Source organism: Rhamphochromis longiceps, linkage group LG14 (genome assembly GCF_057381845.1).
Source record: "Rhamphochromis longiceps isolate RC_006_pf linkage group LG14, R_longiceps_female_GT1.1, whole genome shotgun sequence".
Lineage (NCBI taxonomy): Eukaryota > Metazoa > Chordata > Actinopteri > Cichliformes > Cichlidae > Rhamphochromis > Rhamphochromis longiceps.
In genome coordinates, this window is record NC_140570.1 from 41,229,915 (window position 1) to 41,253,612 (window position 23,698).

The 23,698-nt window shown below is 44.9% G+C and overlaps 3 protein-coding genes and 2 pseudogenes across 3 annotated transcripts; 1 reads left to right on the forward strand and 4 right to left on the reverse strand.

Annotated features, from left to right (window-relative positions):
- Nucleotides 1-4,494: 4,494 nt before the first annotated feature.
- On the reverse strand, nucleotides 4,495-5,446 carry LOC146654802 (olfactory receptor 11A1-like; annotated as a pseudogene).
- Nucleotides 5,447-6,321: 875 nt separating this feature from the next.
- LOC146654803 (uncharacterized) lies at nucleotides 6,322-10,186 on the reverse strand. The gene is made up of 3 exons (XM_085380579.1): nucleotides 9,592-10,186; nucleotides 7,103-7,212; nucleotides 6,322-6,426 (listed from the first exon to the last, which is right to left on the reverse strand). The coding sequence occupies exons 1-3, from the start codon at nucleotides 10,184-10,186 to the stop codon at nucleotides 6,322-6,324; spliced, it is 810 nt and encodes a 269-aa protein (XP_085236705.1).
- A 4,441-nt stretch (nucleotides 10,187-14,627) lies between these two features.
- LOC146654804 (uncharacterized) lies at nucleotides 14,628-15,504 on the forward strand (annotated as a pseudogene).
- Nucleotides 15,505-16,081: 577 nt separating this feature from the next.
- On the reverse strand, nucleotides 16,082-17,242 carry LOC146654805 (olfactory receptor 11A1-like). Its single transcript, XM_085379797.1, has one exon. It carries the CDS (start codon nucleotides 17,024-17,026, stop codon nucleotides 16,085-16,087), a length of 942 nt encoding a protein of 313 aa, XP_085235923.1. The 5' UTR covers nucleotides 17,027-17,242; the 3' UTR covers nucleotides 16,082-16,084.
- Nucleotides 17,243-22,540: 5,298 nt separating this feature from the next.
- On the reverse strand, nucleotides 22,541-23,698 carry LOC146654806 (olfactory receptor 11A1-like). Its single transcript, XM_085380133.1, has one exon. It carries the CDS (start codon nucleotides 23,480-23,482, stop codon nucleotides 22,541-22,543), a length of 942 nt encoding a protein of 313 aa, XP_085236259.1. The 5' UTR covers nucleotides 23,483-23,698.

The window sequence follows — 23,698 nt, forward strand, 5'->3', positions numbered from 1 at the left end:
TGTATCTCTGTCTGTCTATGGTGTCAACCCGTCTGTTTGTGAAGCTGTCTGTTTAGTTCTGTGTCTTGTTTGGTTCCCCGTGTTTGAGTTTCCTGTTTTATTGTGAAGGTCTCTGTCTGATGTGAGTGTGTTCAGTTTACGTTTCCCCTGTCCCGTCAGCTCCGATTCCTCCCAGCTGTGTTGCCCTCCTGTCTCTCATCCCCTGATTACTGGAGTGTGTATTTAAGCCCTGTGTGTTCTCCTGCCTGTTGCCCGTTCGTCTGTGTTACTTCGTGTCAGTCTGTGTTACCCGGTGTCCTGTTCCTCGTCTGCGTCTCTCTGCTTCTCATCCCTTTATCGTATGCTCGCAGGTCTGTTATTTTTAGTTCCCCCAGTTTAGGTGTCTTCAGTTATTTGTCATGCCCCACTGCTTGTTTGCCACTACACCTTTGTAAATAAACCTCACTAGCATTTCATCCACTGCCTGCATCTTGGGTCCTTCTTCCAACTCCACACGGCTCGCCTCTGCAGCCATGACATTTTCAGTCTCTTCCTGTCCACAGCAGAGATACTGCCACACCAGCAGACCACACCTTAAAAGATGGCTGAGGCCACCACAGAGTCATAGAAGCTCTTCAGGAGTGGGCCCTTCACTCCAAAAGACCTAAGCCTCCTCTCCAGGAACAGCCTGCTCTGCCCTTTGCCAGCAATATGGACTAAGCTATCACAACAGTTAAACACAGGGATTGATGGACACCAAAGCTGAATGAGATTGTATCTTTTCACCAACTCCATAAAACATGTAGACTGGTTCGGCAAACTCCCACACACCCTGAAATATCCTTTACAGAACAAAGAGCTTGTCCATTGTTCCATGACCAGGATGAAAACTCCATTGTTTGTCTTTCTTCCCAGTACCCTGCCATCAAAATTCCCAGGAGACTGAGGAGACTGAGGAGTGTGATGCCGCTGTAATTAGAGTGCAGAGTGTGAAGATGGCGCCCGTGCGGTCGGCTGCCGTCACGACTGCTCCGACCACCTTTTCTTTGTTTTTGTTTTTTAAGTTAGTTTTCAGCGTTTTTAAATGAGCAAAATCATCACCATTGGGTACATTAGGTATGACAGAGACACTCTTGTTTCTATTGGTATACAATGTACTCACAATTTAAAGTTTTTAACTCCGGATCCGAGCTGGCCGAGTGAGATCTTGAGGGAGAACAAAGGACGCGACGCGAAGCGGCAGCCTCGAGGGAAACGAGCCGGCGTCAGGAACAGGCTGAGAGCTCGTGCACACCGCACACCTCTGCCTAGCATCCTGCTCGCCAACGTCCAGTCACTGGAGAACAAGCTTGACGACCTCAGGGCCAGGATAAAGTTCCAGAGAGACATCGGGACTGCAATCTCCTCTGCTTCACCGAGACATGGCTGAACCCAGCGGTGCCGGACCACGCCATCCAGCCGGCCGAGTTCTTCTCGGTTCACCGCATGGACAGGACACGGGACTCGGGGAAGTCAAGGGGAGGCGGCGTGTGTTTAATGGTGAACAACAACTGGTGCAACAGTGCGAACGTTGTTCCTCTCACACGCTCCTGCACACCAAATCTGGAACTACTGTCCATCATGTGTCGTCCTTTTTATCTACCTCGGGAATTTACATCGGTCATTGTAAGTGCCGTTTATATTCCACCACAAGCGGACACGGTCACCGCCTTATGCGAGCTGCATGAGGCACTCACACAGCACCAGACACAACACCGGGACGCTGCGCTTATTGTGACGGGGGACTTTAATAGCGCCAACCTCAAACGCGCAGCGCCGAACTTTTATCAACACATCACCTGCCCCACCAGAGGTGAAAGGACACTGGACCACTGCTACACTACGGTCAAGGACGGCTACAAGGCACAATCCCGCCCCCCGTTTGGCAAATCTGATCACGCCGCCATCTTCCTCATGCCAAAATACAAACAAAGGCTGAAACAGGAAGTTCCGGTTCAGAGGAAGGTCGCGCGCTGGACGGATCAATCGGTGGCCGCGTTACAGGACGCACTCGATGACGCAGACTGGGGCATGTTCAGAAACAGCTCCGACGATGACGTCAACGTGTTTACGGAAGCGGTTGTGGGATTCATCGGGAAACTAGCGGATGATACCGTGGAGACAAAGACTATCACAACGTTTCCCAACCAGAAGCCGTGGGTGGATAAAACCATCCGCGACGCTCTGAGATCCCGCACCGCTGCCTACAACACGGGACTCATGACGGGGGACATGGACCCGTACAAAGCCGCGTCATATAACGTGCGGAGGGCGGTGAAAGAGGCGAAGCAGCGCTACGGGAGGAAACTAGAGTCACAACTCCAACAGAGTGACTCTAGGAGCCTGTGGCGGGGACTAAGGACAATAACGGACTATAAAGCACCAACGACCGGTATGACGAACGCGGCCGTGACTCTGGCAGACGAGCTGAACACCTTCTATGCTCGCTTCGAGGCTGCAGCTAAGGACTCCAACAATGCTAGTGTTAGCGGCGCTAACGGCTGCAGACAGGAAGATACTGCCAGCACCGGAAACGTGCTCGTCATCTCCGAGCATGAAGTAAGGAGAGCCTTCAAGAGAGTGAACACCAGGAAAGCAGCAGGACCAGACGGCATCCCAGGTCGTATCCTAAGAGACTGCGCATACCAGCTAGCTCCTGTGTTCACTGAGATATTCAACATCTCTTTATCTCAGTCGGTGATCCCCACATGCTTCAAAGAGTCCATCATTGTTCCTGTCCCGAAGAAACCCCACCCTGCTTCTCTCAATGACTATCGCCCTGTAGCCCTCACCTCAGTAGTGATGAAGTGCTTTGAACGCCTGGTCAGAGACTTCATCATTTCTTCACTACCAGACACACTGGACCCACTACAGTTCGCTTACCGTCCAAATCGTTCCACAGACGATGCCATCTCTCATCTCCTCCACACATCACTCACTCACTTGGACACTAGAAGGGGGAATTATGTTAAAATGCTCTTCATAGACTACAGCTCTGCATTTAACACCATAATTCCCTCCACACTCACCACCAAGCTGGAGCATCTGGGACTCAGCTCATCTATGTGTCTGTGGATCTCCAACTTCCTAACTGGCAGACCACAGGCAGTAAGGATGGGCGGACATGTCTCAGCCTCCACCACTCTCAGCACTGGAGCCCCCCAGGGGTGTGTTCTGAGCCCCCTGCTGTACTCTTTGTACACATATGACTGTGTGGCCACTACCAGCTCCACCACCATCATCAAGTTTGCTGACGACACCGTCATGGTGGGCCTGATCTCTGATAACAACGAGACGGCCTACCTGAAGGAGATTAGGAATCTGGAGAACTGGTGCCAGAGGAACAACCTCCTTCTAAACGTCAGTAAGACAAAGGAGCTGATAGTGGACTTCAGCACTAAGCAGGAGAGGAACTACCAGACCCCCGTCATCAACGAGTGCCCAGTGGAGAGAGTGGACAGCTTCAAATACCTCGGAGTTCACATCACGCAGGACCTGTCATGGTCCTGTCACATCAACACCGTGGTGAAAAAGGCCCGACAGCGTCTCTACCACCTCAGACGCTTGAGAGACTTCCAACTGCCCTCCAAGGTGCTCAGGAACTTTTACTCGTGCACCATAGAGAGCATCCTGACGGGAAACATCTTAACCTGGTTCGGGAACAGCACCATGCAGGACAGACGAGCTCTACAGAGGGTTGTGCGGTCAGCTGAGCGCACCATCCGCTCCGAGCTCCCTGACCTGCACTCAATCTACAGCAGGCGGTGCTGGACCAAGGCCAGGAAGATGGTGAAGGACCTCAGCCATCCCAACAACAGACTGTTCTCTCTGCTGAGGTCAGGAAAGCGATTCCGCTCCCTGAAGACCAACACAGAGAGACTGAGGAGGAGCTTCTTCCCGCAGGCGATACGGTCTCTCAATCACACCACCACACAGTACTGACCCACACATACAGTTCTTACACACACACTGGACTTTCTGGACATTTATTTACACTTGTGGCCACTGCACAACTACACTGTGTGGTCATCTAATCGAATCACTTTATCACAAGTTACTTAAATAAATCACTTTAAGCATATTTGCACTGCACAAGACACTTACACATGTGGATTGCACAACCCTGGACATTATATTTCTTCATTAGCATTTAGTATTTGTACAGCTGCTGTTACTGTTCTATATTTCCTCATATATTCTTATATATGTTCTATATTGTGTATTTGTGTATTTTGTTGTACAGTTATTTTATTTTTAACTTAAATTTTTGAGAAAAATGAGAAAAAGAGAATAAACAAAGCAAAAATGAAAGTATTTGAAACATAGTTTTACGTTCTAAAATTATTTTATAGGCTAACAGTAAACTGTTTTCAAACACAGAGCATGAGCATATACAGAAGACAGAAGGAGCCTGGATCCTCTCCACATTTCCTCTCTGCTGTTGCACTGACTGGTCCAAGTTCTAACATCAAGCATTTAGACTTTACTTAAGATTAGACCTTTATATATGATCCGGATTTTGGTCAGACTCAGTCCATAAAGTAAAGGATTACAGAGCGGTGGGCATATGAGCCAATATAATGATAAAAAAAATACGCACCATATTTGGGACATGTTTCATGTTAAGTCTGCTTTGTGCAATTTCAAAAAAGGCACTGCATGAATAGTTGAGCAGAGAAGCGAGGTGAGGCGTGCAGGTGCTGATGGCTTTCTGTCGGGTCTGTTTGGATCCAGAAAAACAGACTTTCAGGATCCTCATGTAGGTGTAGAGAATCAGAGAGACAGAGGATATTGTGGTGAGAGAAGTGGAAATAAGTCCACAGATGTTATTGACTGTGGTGTCAGAACAGGCCAGTTTAACAACAGAATAGTTGTCACAGTACACTTTGTTAATGATGTTCCCACACAGCTGCAGAGGAGCACTCAGAGAAATCAAAAGAGTGATTCCAAGAAATGAGGAAAACCACGTTAGAACAATGAGCATGGATACCTTGCATGGACTCATTCGTGTGTGATATTGAAGAGGAAAACATATTGCAAGATATCTGTCATAAGACATGACGACTAAGTTAGCAAGCTCTGCAGTTCCATATGTGTGCACACAGAAGATCTGCAGGAAGCAGAGAGGAGCAGAAACAGTGTGAACATCAGAGAGGATCTGAAGCAGGAGGAACGGAAACAGCCCTGTACTACCATACAGCTCATTCACAAACAGGCTGCACAGAAACATGTACATAGGTTCATGTAAGCTTCTGTTCACACAGATAACCACAATCAGCAGGACATTGACAGTAACAATAACAATATATAAAAATGCAACAACTGTGAAATATAAATATTTCAAAGCCCCGCTGTCGAGGTAGGCAGTGAGTGTGAAATATGAAACCTGTGAAGAGTTCATCATGATCCTCTTTTTGTTTTTACCATACATCACTTAAACTGTGCACAAACGGAGCTACATTTAAGGATGAGAATCACCCATCAGTGGCCTGATTGTAAGTCCCTCCCAACTGCACTGAATCACTTCTTGTTTTATCCTTTTCACTGCAGCAGTATGACGTCATCATCAGGGGAAAGACGGGATGACACTGACTTTTTTTAAAATTATATAGAATCTTAAAAAGCCATCATGACACGATGCCAATAAATACAAACCATAATTATTTAATTTCATATACACAATGTATATTCAAACAAGTTGTTTGCAAATAAATTAAAACGCTGGACGCAAAGAGTGTTTCGTAGCTGGACCTTTGTGCTAAACCACTTTGACCATTTTGAACACCATGTTCATTTATTATCATTAATTAATGGCAGGACTTCTTTAAGCAGTTTTGTAGGAATGGGGTATAAAAGACATGTTGATGGTTGGAGGAGGTCATTATTAAGGCCCACGGTGAAAAAATATAACAACAAATAAATCTGGTTTTTGAGTTTTCCAGCTAGGGTAGACAAGGCCAAGTGTCAGGCTTTCAGATGAATTAAAACTGTCTTGGCCTTTGGTTAATTAACAAGCTGGAGTGGACAGACTAAGCATATCACTCCTGGTCCAATTGGGGAAGAGAGAATAATAATGGATTGCATTAATATAGCGCTTTTTGAGACCCTCAAAGCGCTTTACAACTCCACTATTCATTCACTCTCACATTCATACACTGGTGGAGGCAGCTACAGTTGTAGCCAGAGCTGCCCTGGGGCAGACTGACAGAAGCGAGGCTGCCATATCGCGCCATCGGCGCCTCTGGCTGGAGAGAAAAGGGTTCCATAATAGGACCAATTCTGTTTAAATTATCCATACTTCCGTTAGGCAGTATCATTAGAAGGCTTGCCTGAGCCCTCAGTAGAGACAGGTCGTGGCTGCACAGGCTCAAATGATCCCCCAGCTGACATATGTAGCTTTGGCTGCGGCTGCACAAAGCGACAGAGGTAGCACAGTTGAGTAGGATGAATTGGTTGTGTGGACAAGATATATTTTATTTTGTATTCTTATGGTGACATTTTATAATCATAACTATCATTGATCAGACATTCATCATTGTTGAATCTGATGACAGTATAATCTTTGTTTTATATCTATGGTAATCTGAGTAAAGATTAATGTATGCATATTATCATCATTTTAATCAGTCTCAAATGGTATTCACAGCATTGTATTCACCGTCCATAACTGGAAGGTCCAGCAGGACCTTGTTCTAATTCATTTGCAGGCCTACATCAGAACATGCACATAGAGTGTTATGTAAACACGCACGTTCGCATACACACTTATTTACACAGGGAGGTCGTGTCAGGACGTTCTCTAGTTGGACTCACAGAACTGCACAACATGACATGTCACACACTTGTTTTTCTCTAAAGTATCATCTGATGTTTGTATAAGGAGAACTTTGGACTATGGGGAGACTGTTATCATTTCCAGTAAGGTCTAACTGTGTGATGTCATCATGGGTTATATAAGGATGGGGAGCTGTCCACTCTTTGGAGAATCTGTTGCAAGTTTTCTTCCCACACTTCTGCGCAGAGTGTGTAATTAAAGATCACTATTTTGACGCCTCCCTGGACTCAGCCTGCTTTCTTCTCTTACCCAAATCGAACGAATCTTAACAATTCTTGGTGCCGAAACCGGTTGGGGAGGAGAGGAGCGTGCGACTGTGGCCTGGAAGGTGCCAAAACGAACGGAGATCAGCAGCTTATCTGAGTGACAAGCCAGGCGAAATAAAAGGTGAGAGTGCCACCTGTTGATGTTTATCCAAAGGCGCTAAAATTGGAAGTTAAAGCTAAATTTAATTAAATAATATTCACTCAGTATAGGCTTCTTATGTCTGTTCATAGTGATTTTGGGGTAATTAGTGTTAAAACTTTGGGGAATATTGGATTGATTAAATGTATTGCTGTTTATTTTGGGGGCGAATATTGAGTTAAGAGGTTATGTTTTAAGTAAATAAGCGTGTTTATTTTGATGTGGGTTGAGGCCAGCCAGACAAACAGTAGTTCAGGGTATTTGGTTTGTTTGACCAGCAGAAACGCGGTTTCGGGCGTCGAAATAACTGGGGGCGAAGACCCCGCAGTGACGCTTATAATACACTTGAGTAAATTTTCTTAGGACGGGGGCGTGGCCCCTAAGGGCGCAGTTGCTCAGCGTGTGACGGCGACCCCTGATCGTGGACGCACGGCCAGGTTAAAGTTCGGGTGGTACCCGGGGGACTTCGGGCACCCCTTAAAAACTAAAGTGAACAAGGGGTTCACTTTCCTGCCTGCTTTCTTCTCTTACCCAAATCGAACGAATCTTAACAGTTGCCAAGGTGATAGTAATCTCGAAAAACCAGTAAAAGGACTGTGTCAGAGTTAAATCACAGTATGAGGCATAGGGTGCCAATGGTGGGAGCGCCGTTTCCTCTGGGAAGAGGGTGCCGGCTGGCTGAGCAACAGAACCTCTGGCAGGATGGCTCCCTGCCCTAGGTCAGGTACGTGGCAGGGTGTGGATTGGGTGGATTCTTTTACATTTTGATGGAAGCCAGTTAAGTCTAATAATAGATTAAATGCCTTGTTGAGGGTGTCATTTTTAGTATCTATATGAATGTTAAAATGACCCTGAACAGTTGTTTTATGGGAGCAAGCTATTAACAAGCTAGAGTAGACAGGCTAAACATATCCAATTGAGGAGGGGAACAGAGGGTTGGAGTGCCATGCATTTCACGCTAGGACCAATTCTGTTTACATTATGCATTTTTCCCTAAGGCAGTATCATAAGAAGGAATAGCATAATAAAAATAATAATAATATTAATAATGATAATAATACATTTTATTTATAGGTGCCTTTAAGACCCTGAAGGTCACCTTACCATAGCACAAGAACAATAGCAGCAATGCAATATAACAAACATGGCAACCAAAAAAAAAATAAGCACAATTCTGAATACATGGGTTTTGAGATGTGATTTAAAAGAGGTGAGAGAGTGTAAAGGCTTTGAGTCCCGTGGTAGTCAGGCAAGCAGGTGGAACAGACAGAAGAGAAGCTGAAGAAGAGTGAAGTGCACGAGCAGGTGAGTATGTAGTTCAAGTTCAAGTTCAAATTTTATTCGCCACATGCAGTGGCAGGTTTCCCTGCAGTGGAATGAACCCGCCCCCCGACCTTACACACACAACACAGACATCACATGAGGATATAAGTCAGAGAACGGTTGCATTACAGAAAACCACTGAAATGTACACTGCAATGGGAAAGTACAAGAGGAAAAAAAGAGCCCTCTGCTCATGCTGGGCTATAGAGGACAGCATGAGAACAGGAAACAAAAAAACTCTTCTGCACAGAAAGCACATAAATGTCCACAGCACAACATTATAGAGCACGTGACCAGCAACAGGGTTGGGTAGGGGATAAGGAGTAATCCCAGGCAACACAGCAGCCATCCTGCCACTGCGCCGACTCTCCAGCGCGGGCCCAGACCCGCCTCGTGTTCCCAGGAGGCAACAAGCGTCGAAGGCGTTGGAAGGGGAGGGGGGACGTGTGAGTGCTTATCAGTGTAAATGTATGTGTGTGTGTGTCCAGAGTTCAGCTGAGACAGTGTCCTCCGCCCTATCAGGCTAAGTAAACAGTCTACCAGCCAACCCAGGTGGCCTTGCATGGATTGGGAAGGAACAGAATCAACACAGTCGTTATCAGGGAGTTTTGTTCAGCTCCAGCCTTGAGACCGCAGCTGGCGCCGAAGGGGTATCTGCATTATGATGGTGATTTTTCTTTTGTGACAACTCAGGAGAATTTCAAGCTGTTTTTAACACTCCGACACCGACACTGGTCTCTCAATCTCCCGTTGGATAGCTGCTTTGAAGTTTTGAAATTTAAGCTTAAATTTCAGAACTTACATTTTAACTACTGATTTTATCTACTGTTCTGATTTTATCTGTTTTGATTTTATATACTTTTTTGTTTGTTTGTTTGTTTGTTAATTAGTTAGTTTGTTTGCTTGTTTTAATCAATTTTAAATCATGCTTTTTATTTGTTTTTGTTTCTAATGTCTCTGTAAAGCACTTTGACTCACCTTGTTGAATTGTGCTATACAAATAAACTTGCCTTGCCTTGCGAGTTTCTCCATGATGTTATTTACCTTCAATTCCGTGGTGTTGTCATTCTTTTGCTCAGAGAGCAGATTCTGAGACCTCACAACCGCAGCCAACTGATCCGCGATGTAATCCAGCTTCCACCCAGAGGTGTTGTTCCGAGTGGATTCTTCCCTGATGTAATCCAATATACGCTCAGAGGTGTTATTCTGAGTATTCACTGCAGCCGTTAGCGCCTCCAAGCTCTTAACCATGCTGCATTCAGTGCGTCCTTTCTGAGAAGCCGCACCTCGTCCCATCGTTCCAATCCCAGCGGGCAGCCTTGTGGGGATTTGAACAGCCGGTTCTGCTCTCTTAATTCTCCGATAAGCCAGGGCCAAGCCAGCTCCGATCAGCAAGAACCCTGTTATCATGGTTCCGAATAGATAGATATCTTCAGCGTCCTCGATCGACAGTCCCGCCAGGCACACGACCCTCCAGTTCTGCCACCCGTCCATCGTGTATCCGGCAGGGAAAGTCCCTCCAGGGCACTCAGGCTCTCCCGAGCCCAGACTTCTCGTTGAGAAAAGGGTGTCAATAGCATTCAGAGACCAGTTGATCAAATCCATAATTCTCTTTTAGGTTTTAGAAACAGACTGTGAGAGACTGTTCCAGGGAAGTGAAATACACATGAGACAAGACAAAGACACAAGAGGCTAAGCAGGGAAGATAAGGGGAAGGAGAAGAGGAGAAAAGTGCGACTGCCTTCGCCGAGAGCCAAACGAGAATGTATGTAGAAGATCAGATAAATATGGAGGAGCGAGGTTATGAAGCGCTTTGAAAGTGAGAAGCGGGATGTTGAAATTGACACGGAGGTGAATCGGAAGCCAATGGAGCTGTTTAAGAACAGCTGTTATATATTCAGTGGATCTAATTCTGGAAATAATACGAGCATCTTTATTTTGAACTAACTGCAATTTATGGAGGGATTTATGAGGTAAACCATAGAGAAGAGAATTACAGTAATCTAAACGAGATGACAAGAGCATTGACGAGTATGGCGGTACTGCTTGCAGTGAGTGAGGGATGAAGACGATTAATATTACGGAGATGAAAGTAGGAAGACTGAGTGATATCATTTATATGTGCTGTGAAGGACAGAGTGTTGTCGAGGATGAATCCAAGACTCTTAACCTGAGGGGAGGGTGTGACATCAGAGTTATCAATGGATAACGAAAAATTTCTGGTTGGGACTGTGGTCAGTTTTGATTTGGTGCCTATTAAAATTAACTCTGTTTTATTGCCATTAAGTTTAAGAAAGTTGTGAGTAAACCAGACCTTGATTTCACTTAAACAGTCAGAAATGGATGTGGGTGGGAGAGTAGCTGTGGGTTTGGAGGATAGGTAGAGCTGGGTGTCATCTGCGTAGCAGTGAAACTGGATGTTATGCTTCCTAAAAATATTACCAAGGGGTAGGAGATAGATGATAAAAAGTAAAGGACCCAGGACAGAGCCTTGGGGTACACCAGAATTAACTGGAGTAGATACTGATCTGTGAGGGAGTAACTGAACAAACTGTGAGCGGCCAGAGAGATAAGAGGTAAACCAGGTGAGTGCTGTACCATTGATGCCAATAGATGCCAACCTGTGAAAAAGGATGCAGTGGAAGATAGTGTCAAAAGCTGCTGTAAGGTCAAGGAGAATGAGGATGGAGATGAGTCCAGAGTCAGCTGCAAGCAGAAGATCATTAGTGATTTTTACTAGAGATGTTTCTGTACTGTGACATGAACGGAAGCCGGACTGAAACTGCTCGTACGAGTAATTTCCAGTGGGATGACGATGAACCTGTGCAGCCACTATCTTTTCCAGAATTTTGGCTAAGAAAGGCAAATTTGAAATTGGCCTGAAATTATTTAGATTGGAGGGATTTGAACCATTCTTTTTCAGTATTGGGGTTATTATTGCAGTTTTAAGAGAAGAAGGAACAGAACCCGATATAAGAGAGGAGTGTACGATATTAGCAATCAGTGGGGTAAGAGACGGGAGTGAGAGTTTAACAAGATTAGTCACCAGTGGATCAACTTTATTTATCCATGAAGCCAGATGACACATACCAATTAGTTAAACTGTAGGAATGTCTTAAAGACATAAAGACCTGGATTGCCGCTAACTTTCTGTTTCTTAATTCAGATCAAACTGAATTTAGAAGCAGCCCTAAACATCTTAGAAATATGGTATCTAAAGAAATCTTACTCTGGATGGCATGACCTTGGTCTCCAGTAACACTGTGAATCTTGGAGTCATTTTTGACCAGGATATGTCCTTCAATGCACATATCAAATAAATATGTAGGACTGCTTTCTTTTGAATGAGCTCTCCCCACTCTAGAGGTGCTCATTGGTCGGCAAATGTGCTGCATTCCTCACCAAATATTGGTGTCATGTTTCTGCTCCTCTGGGCAGAGTCGACCTAGTTTTTTTCCTGGGAGCTGCATCTGGGGCTGATTAGGAGCTACAGTATTTAAGACCAGCACACACAGCAACTCTTTGCCATATCATCAGCTACCCAGCGTTAGTTCAGCCAACTCATGTACTTCATTGAATCTCATGCTTGTACTTACCTTGTTTCTCTTGTGCTTAGTTGTGTCCATGGATTACTCACTTCACCATCTACATTTCTCCTTCCACTCGGTCACTGGACTTTTACTGCTGTATTCTCCACCCTCACTCCGGTATAGACTCCATTCTTCTCACCTGCTTGCGTCTCTGCACTTGCAATTGGACTTCTTCACGGATAGGAATACCTCAAACTCAACCAGACCTTCTCCAAATTTACTACATGTGCCGGCAGACAAGTAAGCTACTGGGAATCAGTGTCATTGGATAATCTTGCAGACCGTTTAAACCCCACGCTGATACCACTCTCCTCTGTTACGGTCTCTTTGACCATCGATCAATTCCAGTGTCTGTGTTTTTAACGTGCCCCATGGGTCCATCCTGTTTCTGACGGCCTGTGCCATGACAGATATAGGCTAAGTTCCCAGACAAACCGGCAAGTGACAGTACTGAACTCTCTGCTCCTGAGTTTGTCAAGCAGGACTCAGAATCATGACTTGTCTGCCACATTCTGGGATTTCCCTTAGGATTAGACTGGCTGTCAATCAGAGACTGATCCTTATGTTTGTCAGTCTAAAGACTTTGAATCTGCTCTTTGTGTGCTGTGTTTTGAACCTGCCTGTAAAAGTGTTGTGCCGGCTGCTCCAAGCACTATGTCTAGCTACCTACAGCAAATTTTTCTGTAGTCTGTGTTTTCTCTCGCTGAACTAACCTCTTCAAAGACTGATGTTTGTATGGGTCAAACATGAGGCCAATACTAAGCCATCTCTTTTTCCTGTGCCAGCTTCCAGGGTGAGGTTAGCCAAGACCCAGTCCGCCTTAGCACCCGGACTAGTTCCACGGGTGGGGGTGGCTTGGGTTCAGTGGGTTTCTGCACCTGTGCCGGGTGCCTGCACCTGTGTCAGGTCCCAGGGCGAGGGTAGCTGAGACCCAGTCCCCTTCTGCACCTGTAACTGTTGGGTTTTGGGGAGGTTATTGTCCAACTAGTTTCTGTGCCTGCAAGCGCTGCAAAGCCCCAGCCAGAGCAATCAGAGCCTTTTGCGAGCCAGAGGTTTTCATGTCATCTGGCCCAGCCATGTCTCAGCGAGAGGTCATCTGGTTCTGTACTTGCCAAGCCTGCCACACCGAGTCCTGCACGTCTTGTGCCTGCCATGCCACATCCTGCACTGCCTGCACTTGCCAAGCCACATCCTGCACCATTTGCGCCTGCCAAACTGTCTTCACCCAGGCCGCGGCCAACCACCTGCCAAGTCATTCAAGGATCTTTGCCCATGCTGCCGCTGACCACCTGCCAAGCTGCCTGAGGATGCTTTGTCTCCATCGCCATCGTGGCATGGAGCCTGCCATTGTGTTTTGTTTTGGACTCCTATGCCCCGGGTTTTGACAACTAGTGATACTTTTTTGTATCCTTTCTGGTCTGTATCAGTTTGTCTCTGCTGGCTTCCTGTTAAATCCAGAATTGAATTCAAAATCCTGCTCCTCACAGGATTTAAATAATCAGGCCCCATCTTATGTTAATGACCTTAAAGACACTTCCGGTGCTGCTCCGAGCTGGCAGCCAGTATCAGCAGCTCCGACCTGAACAAATCCTTCTTTTTCTCTTTAATATATGTTTCTTTGTTGTTTGTGTTTATTGTTTTTGTTTTTCTATTGTGGACTGCTGTCCCCCACAATGGAGCTCAGAATTCTATGGACAATGGTGTTCGTTATTACATTTTTTACAGCGTCTTTGTCCGGAGAGCGCGTGGAGGTCCGACCTCCCATTGTTTACAGCAGCTGTTAGCCCTCGGAGCCTCCGCTGCCCTGCCTACCGCCGAGCAAGCTAACATCCCCCGTGAGGTGAGGAGGAAAAGACGCGGTACTCGGGCCGGGATCGGGCGTCGCAGTAAAGTTAGGAGGTACCGGCCAGCGATTCCATCTGTTATTATGGGGAATGTGAGATCTCTCCCCAATAAAGTAGATGAACTGGCAGCCCTTACCCGACATCAGAGGAGCTACAGGGAGTGCAGCCTGATGTGCTTCACAGAGTCGTGGCTAACTGTGCTAACTCCGGACTCACACGTAAACATGGATGGTTTTCATCTGATCCAGGCCGACAGAACAACGGAGAGTGGTAAGAAGAGAGGAGGGGGTCTGGCTGTGTTTGTGAACGATAGATGCTGTAACTCTGGTCATTTATCTATCAAAGAGACGCTATGCTGTAAGGACATTGAGCTGCTAGCGGTTAGCATGAGACCGTACCGCGAGAGTTTTCATAGCTAATAGCTGTGTATGTCCCGCCCTCTGCTAGCGCTGCAGCAGCCTGTGAGGTCCTGCACACTGTAACCAGCAGACTCCAAACACAGCATCCTCAGGCCCTTTTCCTGATCTCTGGGGACTTTAATCACATCTCCCTGTCCTCCACTCTCCCCACCTTCACCCAGTATGTTACCTGCCACACCAGAGACAATAAAACATTGCCAACACCAAGGAGGCATACAGCTCATCACCTCTTCCTCCCCTGGGGGGCTCTGATCACAATCTGGTTCATCTCCAGCCTGTGTATAAACCTCTAGTACACAGAGAACCAGTTGTGAAACGCACAGTAAGGAAATGGTCGGCAGAGACTGAAGAGGCCCTGAGGGACTGTTTCCGCTCTACTGTGTGGGACGACCTCTGCAGCCCCCTGGAGGATGACCTCAGCAGCATCACAGACTGCATTACAGATTACATGAACTTCTGTGTGGACAACACCGTACCCATCAAAAAGGTACGGTGTTTTTCTAACAACAAGCCATGGATAAATCCTGAAATTAAGGCTCTCCTCAAGGAGAATAAGAGTCTTTAGATCTGGAGACAAACAGGAGCTGAGAGTTGTTCAGAAGAAGCTGAAATGGAAGATAAGGCAAGGAAAGGAAAACTACAGGAGGAAGATGGAAGAGCAGCTGCAACAGGACAACATCAGAGGGGTTTGGAACAGCCTGAAGACAATCTCAGGACAAAAACCAACCCCCCAGGCTGCAGGAGACTTGGGGTGGGTGAATGACCTAAATAAATATTTTAAAAGGTTTGATCAAACACCCACCCCTCCCACAGCATCGTCCCCCCCTGCTGCAATCTCCTCCATCTTCAGGGACGTCCTGTCCTTCATCTCAGGACTTCACACCTCCCAGCTCCCAGTCATTACACCCACCCCCGGCTTCTGTGGACTCCAACATACACACCACTCCCCCAAAATCCACTCTTACTATCTCAGCACTTCAAGCGAGGAACGAGCTTCGCAAGATCAAGGTGAGGAAGGCTGCAGGTCCAGATGGCGTCAGCTCCAGGCTCCTGAGGTGCTGCGCAGATGAACTGTGTGGCATCCTAGGTTATCCCTTCAACCTGAGCCTGTCACTGGGGAAAGTACCACAGCTGTGGAAGACCTCCTGTGTGGTACCGGTACCAAAGACCTCCCATCCCAAGGACCTCAGCAGCACTGTACTGCCCTATATTGCATCTTAATTTGTTTTTATATAATTGCGTGAAATGAGTCTTGAGTTGAATGTTTTTTAATAGGCAAAAAATACTTAAATAAGAAAATGGCGAATTACATTTTTGTCTTCTTTTTTTTTCTGCTGATCTGAAAATTGATCCGATCAGTGACGAAAAAAACCGTGATCCAATCCAAACTATGAGACTTTTGATCCTTTGCACCACTAAACATCACTCACTGTAACAGTTCAAAATGAAACAGATTACCAGAGTTACTGTACCACATATTAAAACCCTTATTTGTAGCGCACCTGCAGAATTTTGCCTGTTTTTGTTTTGTTTCATTTTTTAACTATGAAGACATCAAAGGTTTTACTGTGTTCAGTTCATGAAATCTGTTCATACATCAAGATTTGCTGCAGTTAGTTTTACTATTAGCACGGATATAATAACAGGGTGTTACATGTCAGCACAGAGTAGTTTTTTGCAGGTGAGAGAGATTTTGGACAGGGTCAGTCCATACATTAAAGGGTTGAATACAGGTTGACATGTTAGAAAGTATAATGATAAAAATATCCTCAGCATGCTGGGTACACTGTTCATGTTAAACCTGCTCTGCAGAATTTCAAAAAAGCAGCCGAAGGAAAAGTTGAGCAGAGAAGCGAGGTGAGGCGTGCAGGTGCTGACGGCTTTCTGTCGGGTCTGTTTGGATCCAGAAAAACAGATTTTAAGGATCCTCATGTAGGTGTAGAGAATCAGAGATACAGGGCATAGGATAACGAGAGGAGTGGAAATGAGTCCATAGATGTTATTGACTGTGGTGTCAGAACAGGCCAGTTTAACAATGGAGTAGTTGTCACAGTACACTTTGTTAATGATGTTCCCACACAGCTGCAGAGGAGCACTCAGAGAAATCAAAACAGTGATTACAAGAAATGAGGAAAACCACGTTAGAACAATGAGCATGGATACCTTGCATGGACTCATACGTGTGTGATATTGAAGAGGAAAACATATTGCAAGATATCTGTCATAAGACATGACGGCTAAGTTAGCAAGCTCTGCAGTTCCATATGTGTGCACACAGAAGATCTGCAGGAAGCAGAGAGGAGCAGAAACAGTGTGAACATCAGAGAGGATCTGAACCAGGAGGGACGGAAACAGCCCTGTACTACCATACAGCTCATTCACAAACAGGCTGCACAGAAACATGTACATAGGTTCATGTAAGCTTCTGTTCACACAGATAACCACAATCAGCAGGACATTGGCAGTAATGATTAAAAAATATAAAGACATAACGATCACAAAAAATAAATATTTCAAATGCCCGCTGTCAAAATAGGCACTGAACACCAAGAATGAACTCTGAGATGAGTTTACCGTCATCCTCCTCTCCATTCAAAAAACAAAGGTAATACTGTTTGCAGGATCCATATTATTTATCATCACATCATATAACCACAGGTTTTCAAAACAGTGAAACTCCAACAAAGCAACAGACATGAAACAGTTGGGGAAGAATTTCACTGATGATAATCCATCATGGTAAATGTCCAGCGCTTACCATTCAACAGAGTGCTTAGGCAACGTGGGTTATGACATTGTACTCAGACCCCTGAATCACTCCCCACTGAGCTAAAGTTCTGCTACTGCTTCTTCACAAACTCTGTTCTGAAAACACGCCCACTGTGGCACACTGACCTCATGACTGAAAGAATGCCCCAAGGGTCAGAAAAAAAATCCTTCATGAAAACACAGGTGGAAAAATTATCAGGTCGCCCAATCTTTTAAGCTATGAGTGCTCAATTCACCTCCTCAGAGACTTCATATGATCACAAGAAATCAATGTGTAAACTACAATTCAATAAATAATTAGATCAAACACATGTGAGACTAGGAAAAGTCAAACAATCAGCTGTACTCATTTATGAAGGAACAAAAATGAATTCACACAAGTCACTGAAGGTGTTTACATCACGACATTTGAATATTTATTGTATAGACTTTATTCGAAATGGCGCCATGAAAGGGAGCCGGAGATCGACAGACGGATTGGGGCTGCAGCTGCAGTAATGTGGATGCTGCACCGGTCCATCGTGGTGAAGAGGGAGCTGAGTGTAAAAGCGAAGCTCTCAATTTACCGGTCGATCTACGTCCCTACCCTCACCTATGGCCACGAGCTGTGGGTAGTGACCGAAAGAACGAGATTGCGGATACAAGCGGCAGAAATGAGCTTCCTCCGAAGGGTGGCTGGCCTCTCCCTTAGAGATAGGGTGAGAAGTTCGGCCATCCGGGAGGGGCTCAGAGTAGAGCAGCTGCTGCTCCACATCGAAAGGAGCCAGCTGAGGTGGTTCGGGCATCTGACAAGGATGGCCCCTGGGCGCCTCCTGGGTGAGGTGTTCCAGGCATGTCCCACCGGGAGGAGGCCCCGGGGCAGACCCAGGACACGCTGGAGAGATTATATCTGTCGGCTGGCCTGGGAACGCCTTGGTGTTCCCCCGGATAAGCTGGAGGAGGTGGCTGGGGAGAGGGAGGTCTGGGCCTCTTTGCTTAGGCTGCTGTCCCCGCGACCTGGTCTCGGATAAAGCGGATGAAGATGGATGGCGCCGTGAAAGAAAACTTGCCTTTACATTTGGTCTCAACACGCCATTTAACTAGTCACCTGACCTCTCCGCTGATTCTGTTTCACTATAACTTCAGTGTTTTGAATGAAGTTGTGCAAAACACTCAGAAGACATTAGAGCATCTCAAAGGAATCATTTTTACCATTTGTGATATCAGGATCATCTTCAAGCATTGGATGGTGGTGGAAAAGCTGGTGCTTTGCAAAGGCAGGAAAGATGGCAGAAAAACTGTCATCCTGGTGCCGGAAGGGTTTGCTGCTCCATCTTGTGGAGGAGGGGACAAAAAGAAGAAACTGGTGTGAGGAATCATTATTCCTATGTTTGCAAATGACTGATATGGATATGAAGACTGGCAACATGGTGCCAGGAATGTGCACTGTTATATCTTGTGAAAGATGGTTAGATGCAGGGAAACTGGCATCTCAGTAGGGAAAACTTGCTGCTACATTTGTGAAAGAGGGATAGAAGGAAGAGAAACTGGCATCCCGGTGCCAGAAAATTTTGCTTCTACAAATTGCAAAGGAGAGATAGTAGAAAAATAAAGTGGCAACCCGGTGACAATAAGTTTTTGTATTTTTGGAGAAAATGGTTGATGGCAGAAGCTGCCAATCCAGTGCCAAAAGAGTAAACTGCTGTACTTTGCAAAGGAAGATCAGGGAAGAAAGAACCTGGTATCGCAGTGAAAAAAGTTTTGTTTTGCATTTGCAAATGAGGAATAGAGAAAGAGAGCCTGACATTCGTTTTGACATTCTTTATGACATCCTAGTGCCAAAAGGAATGTCTGCTGCTTAGAATATGTGGGCTAGATGTGGAGAAACTGGCAACCCAGTGGTAGAAAAACTTGCTTCTGCATTTTGCAAATGAGAAACTGGCATTCCGGTGTCAGGAAGTCTGCATATTGCAAACATGACATCCTAAAGGCAGAAGAGTTCCCTGCTGCTTTTTGTAATGATAGATGCAGAAAAGCTTGTTGCTGCATTTTCAAATAAGGGATAGAGAAAGAATGTGGCATCCCTGCGCCGAAAGGGTTCACTATGAAGGACCAATGTGGAAAAACATGCATACCAGTGGCACGAAATTTGCTGCTGCATATGCAAAGGAGGGATAGAGAAAGAACCGGACATCACAGTGCCAGAAGGGTTCACATCTGCTTTTTCCAACGATAGGTGCAGAGAGACTGGCAACTCAGTGCCAAAAGCATGCTGCTGCATTTGTAGAAGATGAGCTTGTTTTTTTTTTTTTAAATCTTTGCAGAGAAACTGGCATGACGGATAGAGAAGGAGGGATAGAAAACATCGAAACTGGCATCCCGTGGCTAGCAGAGATAAACTGGAATGGAGGAGCAGCAGAGGATGGAACTGGTGACTGATGTCCAAGCTGCACATTAAATGGTGTTAGGAGGCAGGTGCACAGAACTGAGCTTGTCCCTGCTACCTGGCACTGACGAGTGGGTGGAGCTAAAAAGTACGCAGTAGCTTTTTCAATTGGAGCTTTCATTCGCTTCTGCATGAAGAAGACTTTGGATTAACATTTGGTTAAGTAGGTTAAGAAGCAGTTGAAACCGGGCTACTCTGGAGACCTTACGTAAGCGTGGGTACAGCGTGGCTTCTGGGTCCTGTGTTGGCATCCGTTGGCTTTTCGGCTAACTGGCCCGGCCAGTGGGCCTGTTTCCGAGCAATGTGAGTGGAGCTGTGATGGGGTTTCTCTTCACCATGGAAATGTTTCTGCGAACATACACCACTGGTGTCTTCTGTGGACGTCCTGGTCTTTTTGCATTGCTGATGGTACAGTGTACCAGTGCTCTCTTTCTTTTTCAGGATGTATCAAACTGTAGATTTTATCACTTCTACTATTGTAGAAGTGATAAAAAAGATGTTTTCTTGTTTCACCTGCATGGAGAGCTCCTTTTGACCCCATGTTGTCTGTTCACAGCAAAATCTTTCAAATTCAAGCACCACAGCACAAATTAACTCCAGGTCTTTTATCTGCTTAATTGATAAGGACAAGAACTGCCTGTTCATGAAATTGTCCAATTGTCCAATAACATAAGGTGGCACATGTTAAGGAGCTGAAACTCTTAAACCTTTCATCCAGTTTTAATGTGGATACCCTCAAATGAAAGCTCAGAGTCTACAGATAATGTCCATGTTTATTATATTCAGTAATATGATGGACATGGATATTACTGAATTGGAATATGTTTCAATAAACAGGTAAATAAACAAAAGTTCTATCATTCTCCGGATATATATGGACCTAACTGTATCTTTGGCAAAGGGAGGTGTGTAGTTGTTCCAGTGACTTTTCCTGCCTTTCCAACATGATCAACCTGAAACAAACCAGTAATGTAAAATCAATAGTGGTGCAATGGATCACGGTTGATCCGTAATCCAAACCGATCTCACTCCGCGGTTCGGCACGCACGTGATCCGAATATTCGAAAAAGAAGGATAAAATATGTGTATGGTGCACGTGGTCAGTCTGTCAAGCGATAGCTATGGCCAGCGCTAGCGGTCCAAGTGGAGGAGCAGAGGAGTTTGCGGTATTTAAGCAGCCCTTCGTTGCCAAATCCGACTCGGCTACAGCTATTACAAAAGCTATTGGGGTGTTTAGTTGCAGACGGGAGACCGTATTCTGTTTTGCAAAAGAAGGGGTTTAAACTAGTCAACGTGTTAGTTGATGCATTGACGCCGTGCAGCCCCACGCACGGGGCGATCCGCGGTAACTAGTTAACGCAGATCTGCCATGTTAATGCAGTTATGGCATTAATGTCATTTTAACAAGATTTACGCTGACAGCACTAGTTTAAACTATGATGAACGTGCTTGAGCCACGCTATGGCATCCCGTCGCGCGTCCACTCATTATATCACAGCGGAGTGGTAGATACAAAGCCCTGTACTGCCCTATATTGCATCTTAATTTGTTTTTATATAATTGCGTGAAATGAGTCTTGAGTTGAATGTTTTTTAATAGGCAAAAAATACTTAAATAAGAAAATGGCGAATTACATTTTTGTCTTCTTTTTTTTTCTGCTGATCTGAAAATTGATCCGATCAGTGACGAAAAAAACGTGATCCAATCCAAACTATGAGACTTTTGATCCTTTGCACCACTAAACATCACTCACTGTAACAGTTCAAAATGAAACAGATTACCAGAGTTACTGTACCACATATTAAAACCCTTATACGATATCCAACTCTATATATCTTTTAAAACGGAAGAGGCTTCTAAGCTGCGGCTTTTAAATGTGTGCTTGGAAACCATTAAAGGCTGGATGGCTGAAAACTTCCTCCAACTAAATGAAAGTAAAACCGAAGTCCTCTTATGTGCCCCAGATAGACATATACCCAGTATAATAAATGGTCTTGGTCCTCTTTCAACGTTTGTAAAACCATCTGTCAGGAACTTAGGGATTATCCTTGATCCTGCTCTTACGTTAGATAGTCATGTTAAATCTCTTGTTCGGTCCTGCTTTTATCATTTAAGAAATATCTCTAAATTGAGCTCTATAATATCCTATACCGAACTGGAGATTGTTATTCATGCTTTTATCTCTTCACGACTGGACTATTGCAATTCCCTGTTTACTTGTTTAAATAAAGGTTCTTTGGAGCGTCTGCAGATCGTTCAGAATGCTGCAGCAAGACTTTTGACGAAAGCTTCTAAATTTTCACATATAACACCGTTGCTTATGCAGTTACATTGGCTTCCTGTTGAATTTAGAGTCCAGTTTAAGATTTTGGTTTTAACTTTCAAGGCTCTTCAACAACAAGCACCACCATATATTATTGAACTTTTACAGCCCTATGCCCCTAGTAGGTCTCTGAGGTCGAGTAGTCAGGGCCTACTTGTCACTCAGTATACGAGACTGAAAACTAGGGGTGATAGAGCTTTTGCTACTGTGGCCGCCAGACTGTGGAATTCCCTTCCTCAGGACTTACGATCCGCTGATTCATTGATTACTTTTAAAAAACAGCTAAAAACACATCTTTTTAAAACTGCTTTTTGCTAACTTTGTTTGTATTTTGTCTTTTTAATCTGTTATATCTTGTAAAGCACTTTGTGATCTCTATCTAGAAATGTGCTATATAAATAAAATTTTACTTACTTACTTACTTACTTATTTGTAGCGCACCTGCAGAATTTTGCCTGTTTTTGTTTTGTTTCATTTTTTAACTATGAAGACATCAAAGGTTTTACTGTGTTCAGTTCATGAAATCTGTTCATACATCAAGATTTGCTGCAGTTAGTTTTACTATTAGCACGGATATAATAACAGGGTGTTACATGTCAGCACAGAGTAGTTTTTTGCAGGTGAGAGAGATTTTGGACAGGGTCAGTCCATACATTAAAGGGTTGAATACAGGTTGACATGTTAGAAAGTATAATGATAAAAATATCCTCAGCATGCTGGGTACACTGTTCATGTTAAACCTGCTCTGCAGAATTTCAAAAAAGCAGCCGAAAGAGAAGTTGAGCAGAGAAGCGAGGTGAGGCGTGCAGGTGCTGACGGCTTTCTGTCGGGTCTGTTTGGATCCAGAAAAACAGATTTTAAGGATCCTCATGTAGGTGTAGAGAATCAGAGATACAGGGCATAGGATCGTGAGAGGAGTGGAAATGAGTCCATAGATGTTATTGACTGTGGTGTCAGAACAGGCCAGTTTAACAATGGAGTAGTTGCCACAGTACACTTTGTTAATGATGTTCCCACACAGCTGCAGAGGAGCACTCAGAGAAATCAAAACAGTGATTACAAGAAATGAGGAAAACCACGTTAGAACAATGAGCATGGATACCTTGCATGGACTCATACGTGTGTGATATTGAAGAGGAAAACATATTGCAAGATATCTGTCATAAGACATGACGGCTAAGTTAGCAAGCTCTGCAGTTCCATATGTGTGCACACAGAAGATCTGCAGGAAGCAGAGAGGAGCAGAAACAGTGTGAACATCAGAGAGGATCTGAACCAGGAGGGACGGAAACAGCCCTGTACTACCATACAGCTCATTCACAAACAGGCTGCACAGAAACATGTACATAGGTTCATGTAAGCTTCTGTTCACACAGATAACCACAATCAGCAGGACATTGGCAGTAATGATTAAAAAATATAAAGACATAACGATCACAAAAAATAAATATTTCAAATGCCCGCTGTCAAAATAGGCACTGAACACCAAGAATGAACTCTGAGATGAGTTTACCGTCATCCTCCTCTCCATTCAAAAAACAAAGGTAATACTGTTTGCAGGATCCATATTATTTATCATCACATCATATAACCACAGGTTTTCAAAACAGTGAAACTCCAACAAAGCAACAGACATGAAACAGTTGGGGAAGAATTTCACTGATGATAATCCATCATGGTAAATGTCCAGCGCTTACCATTCAACAGAGTGCTTAGGCAACGTGGGTTATGACATTGTACTCAGACC

Bases quoted from the DNA above. Each gene is read 5' to 3' on its own strand.
- LOC146654803 (XM_085380579.1), bottom strand. From the start codon at position 10,186: ATGGATTTGATCAACTGGTCTCTGAATGCTATTGACACCCTTTTCTCA. The intron at 7,213-9,591 runs GCAAGTTTATTT...CTTGTCACTCAG, and splicing joins GGAGAAACTCGCAAGGCAAG to ATAAGCTGCTGATCTCCGTT. The intron at 6,427-7,102 runs GTAAGAGAAGAA...CGCTTTGTGCAG, and splicing joins TTAAGATTCGTTCGATTTGG to CCGCAGCCAAAGCTACATAT.
- LOC146654805 (XM_085379797.1), bottom strand. From the start codon at position 17,026: ATGGAGAGGAGGATGACGGTAAACTCATCTCAGAGTTCATTCTTGGTG.
- LOC146654806 (XM_085380133.1), bottom strand. From the start codon at position 23,482: ATGGAGAGGAGGATGACGGTAAACTCATCTCAGAGTTCATTCTTGGTG.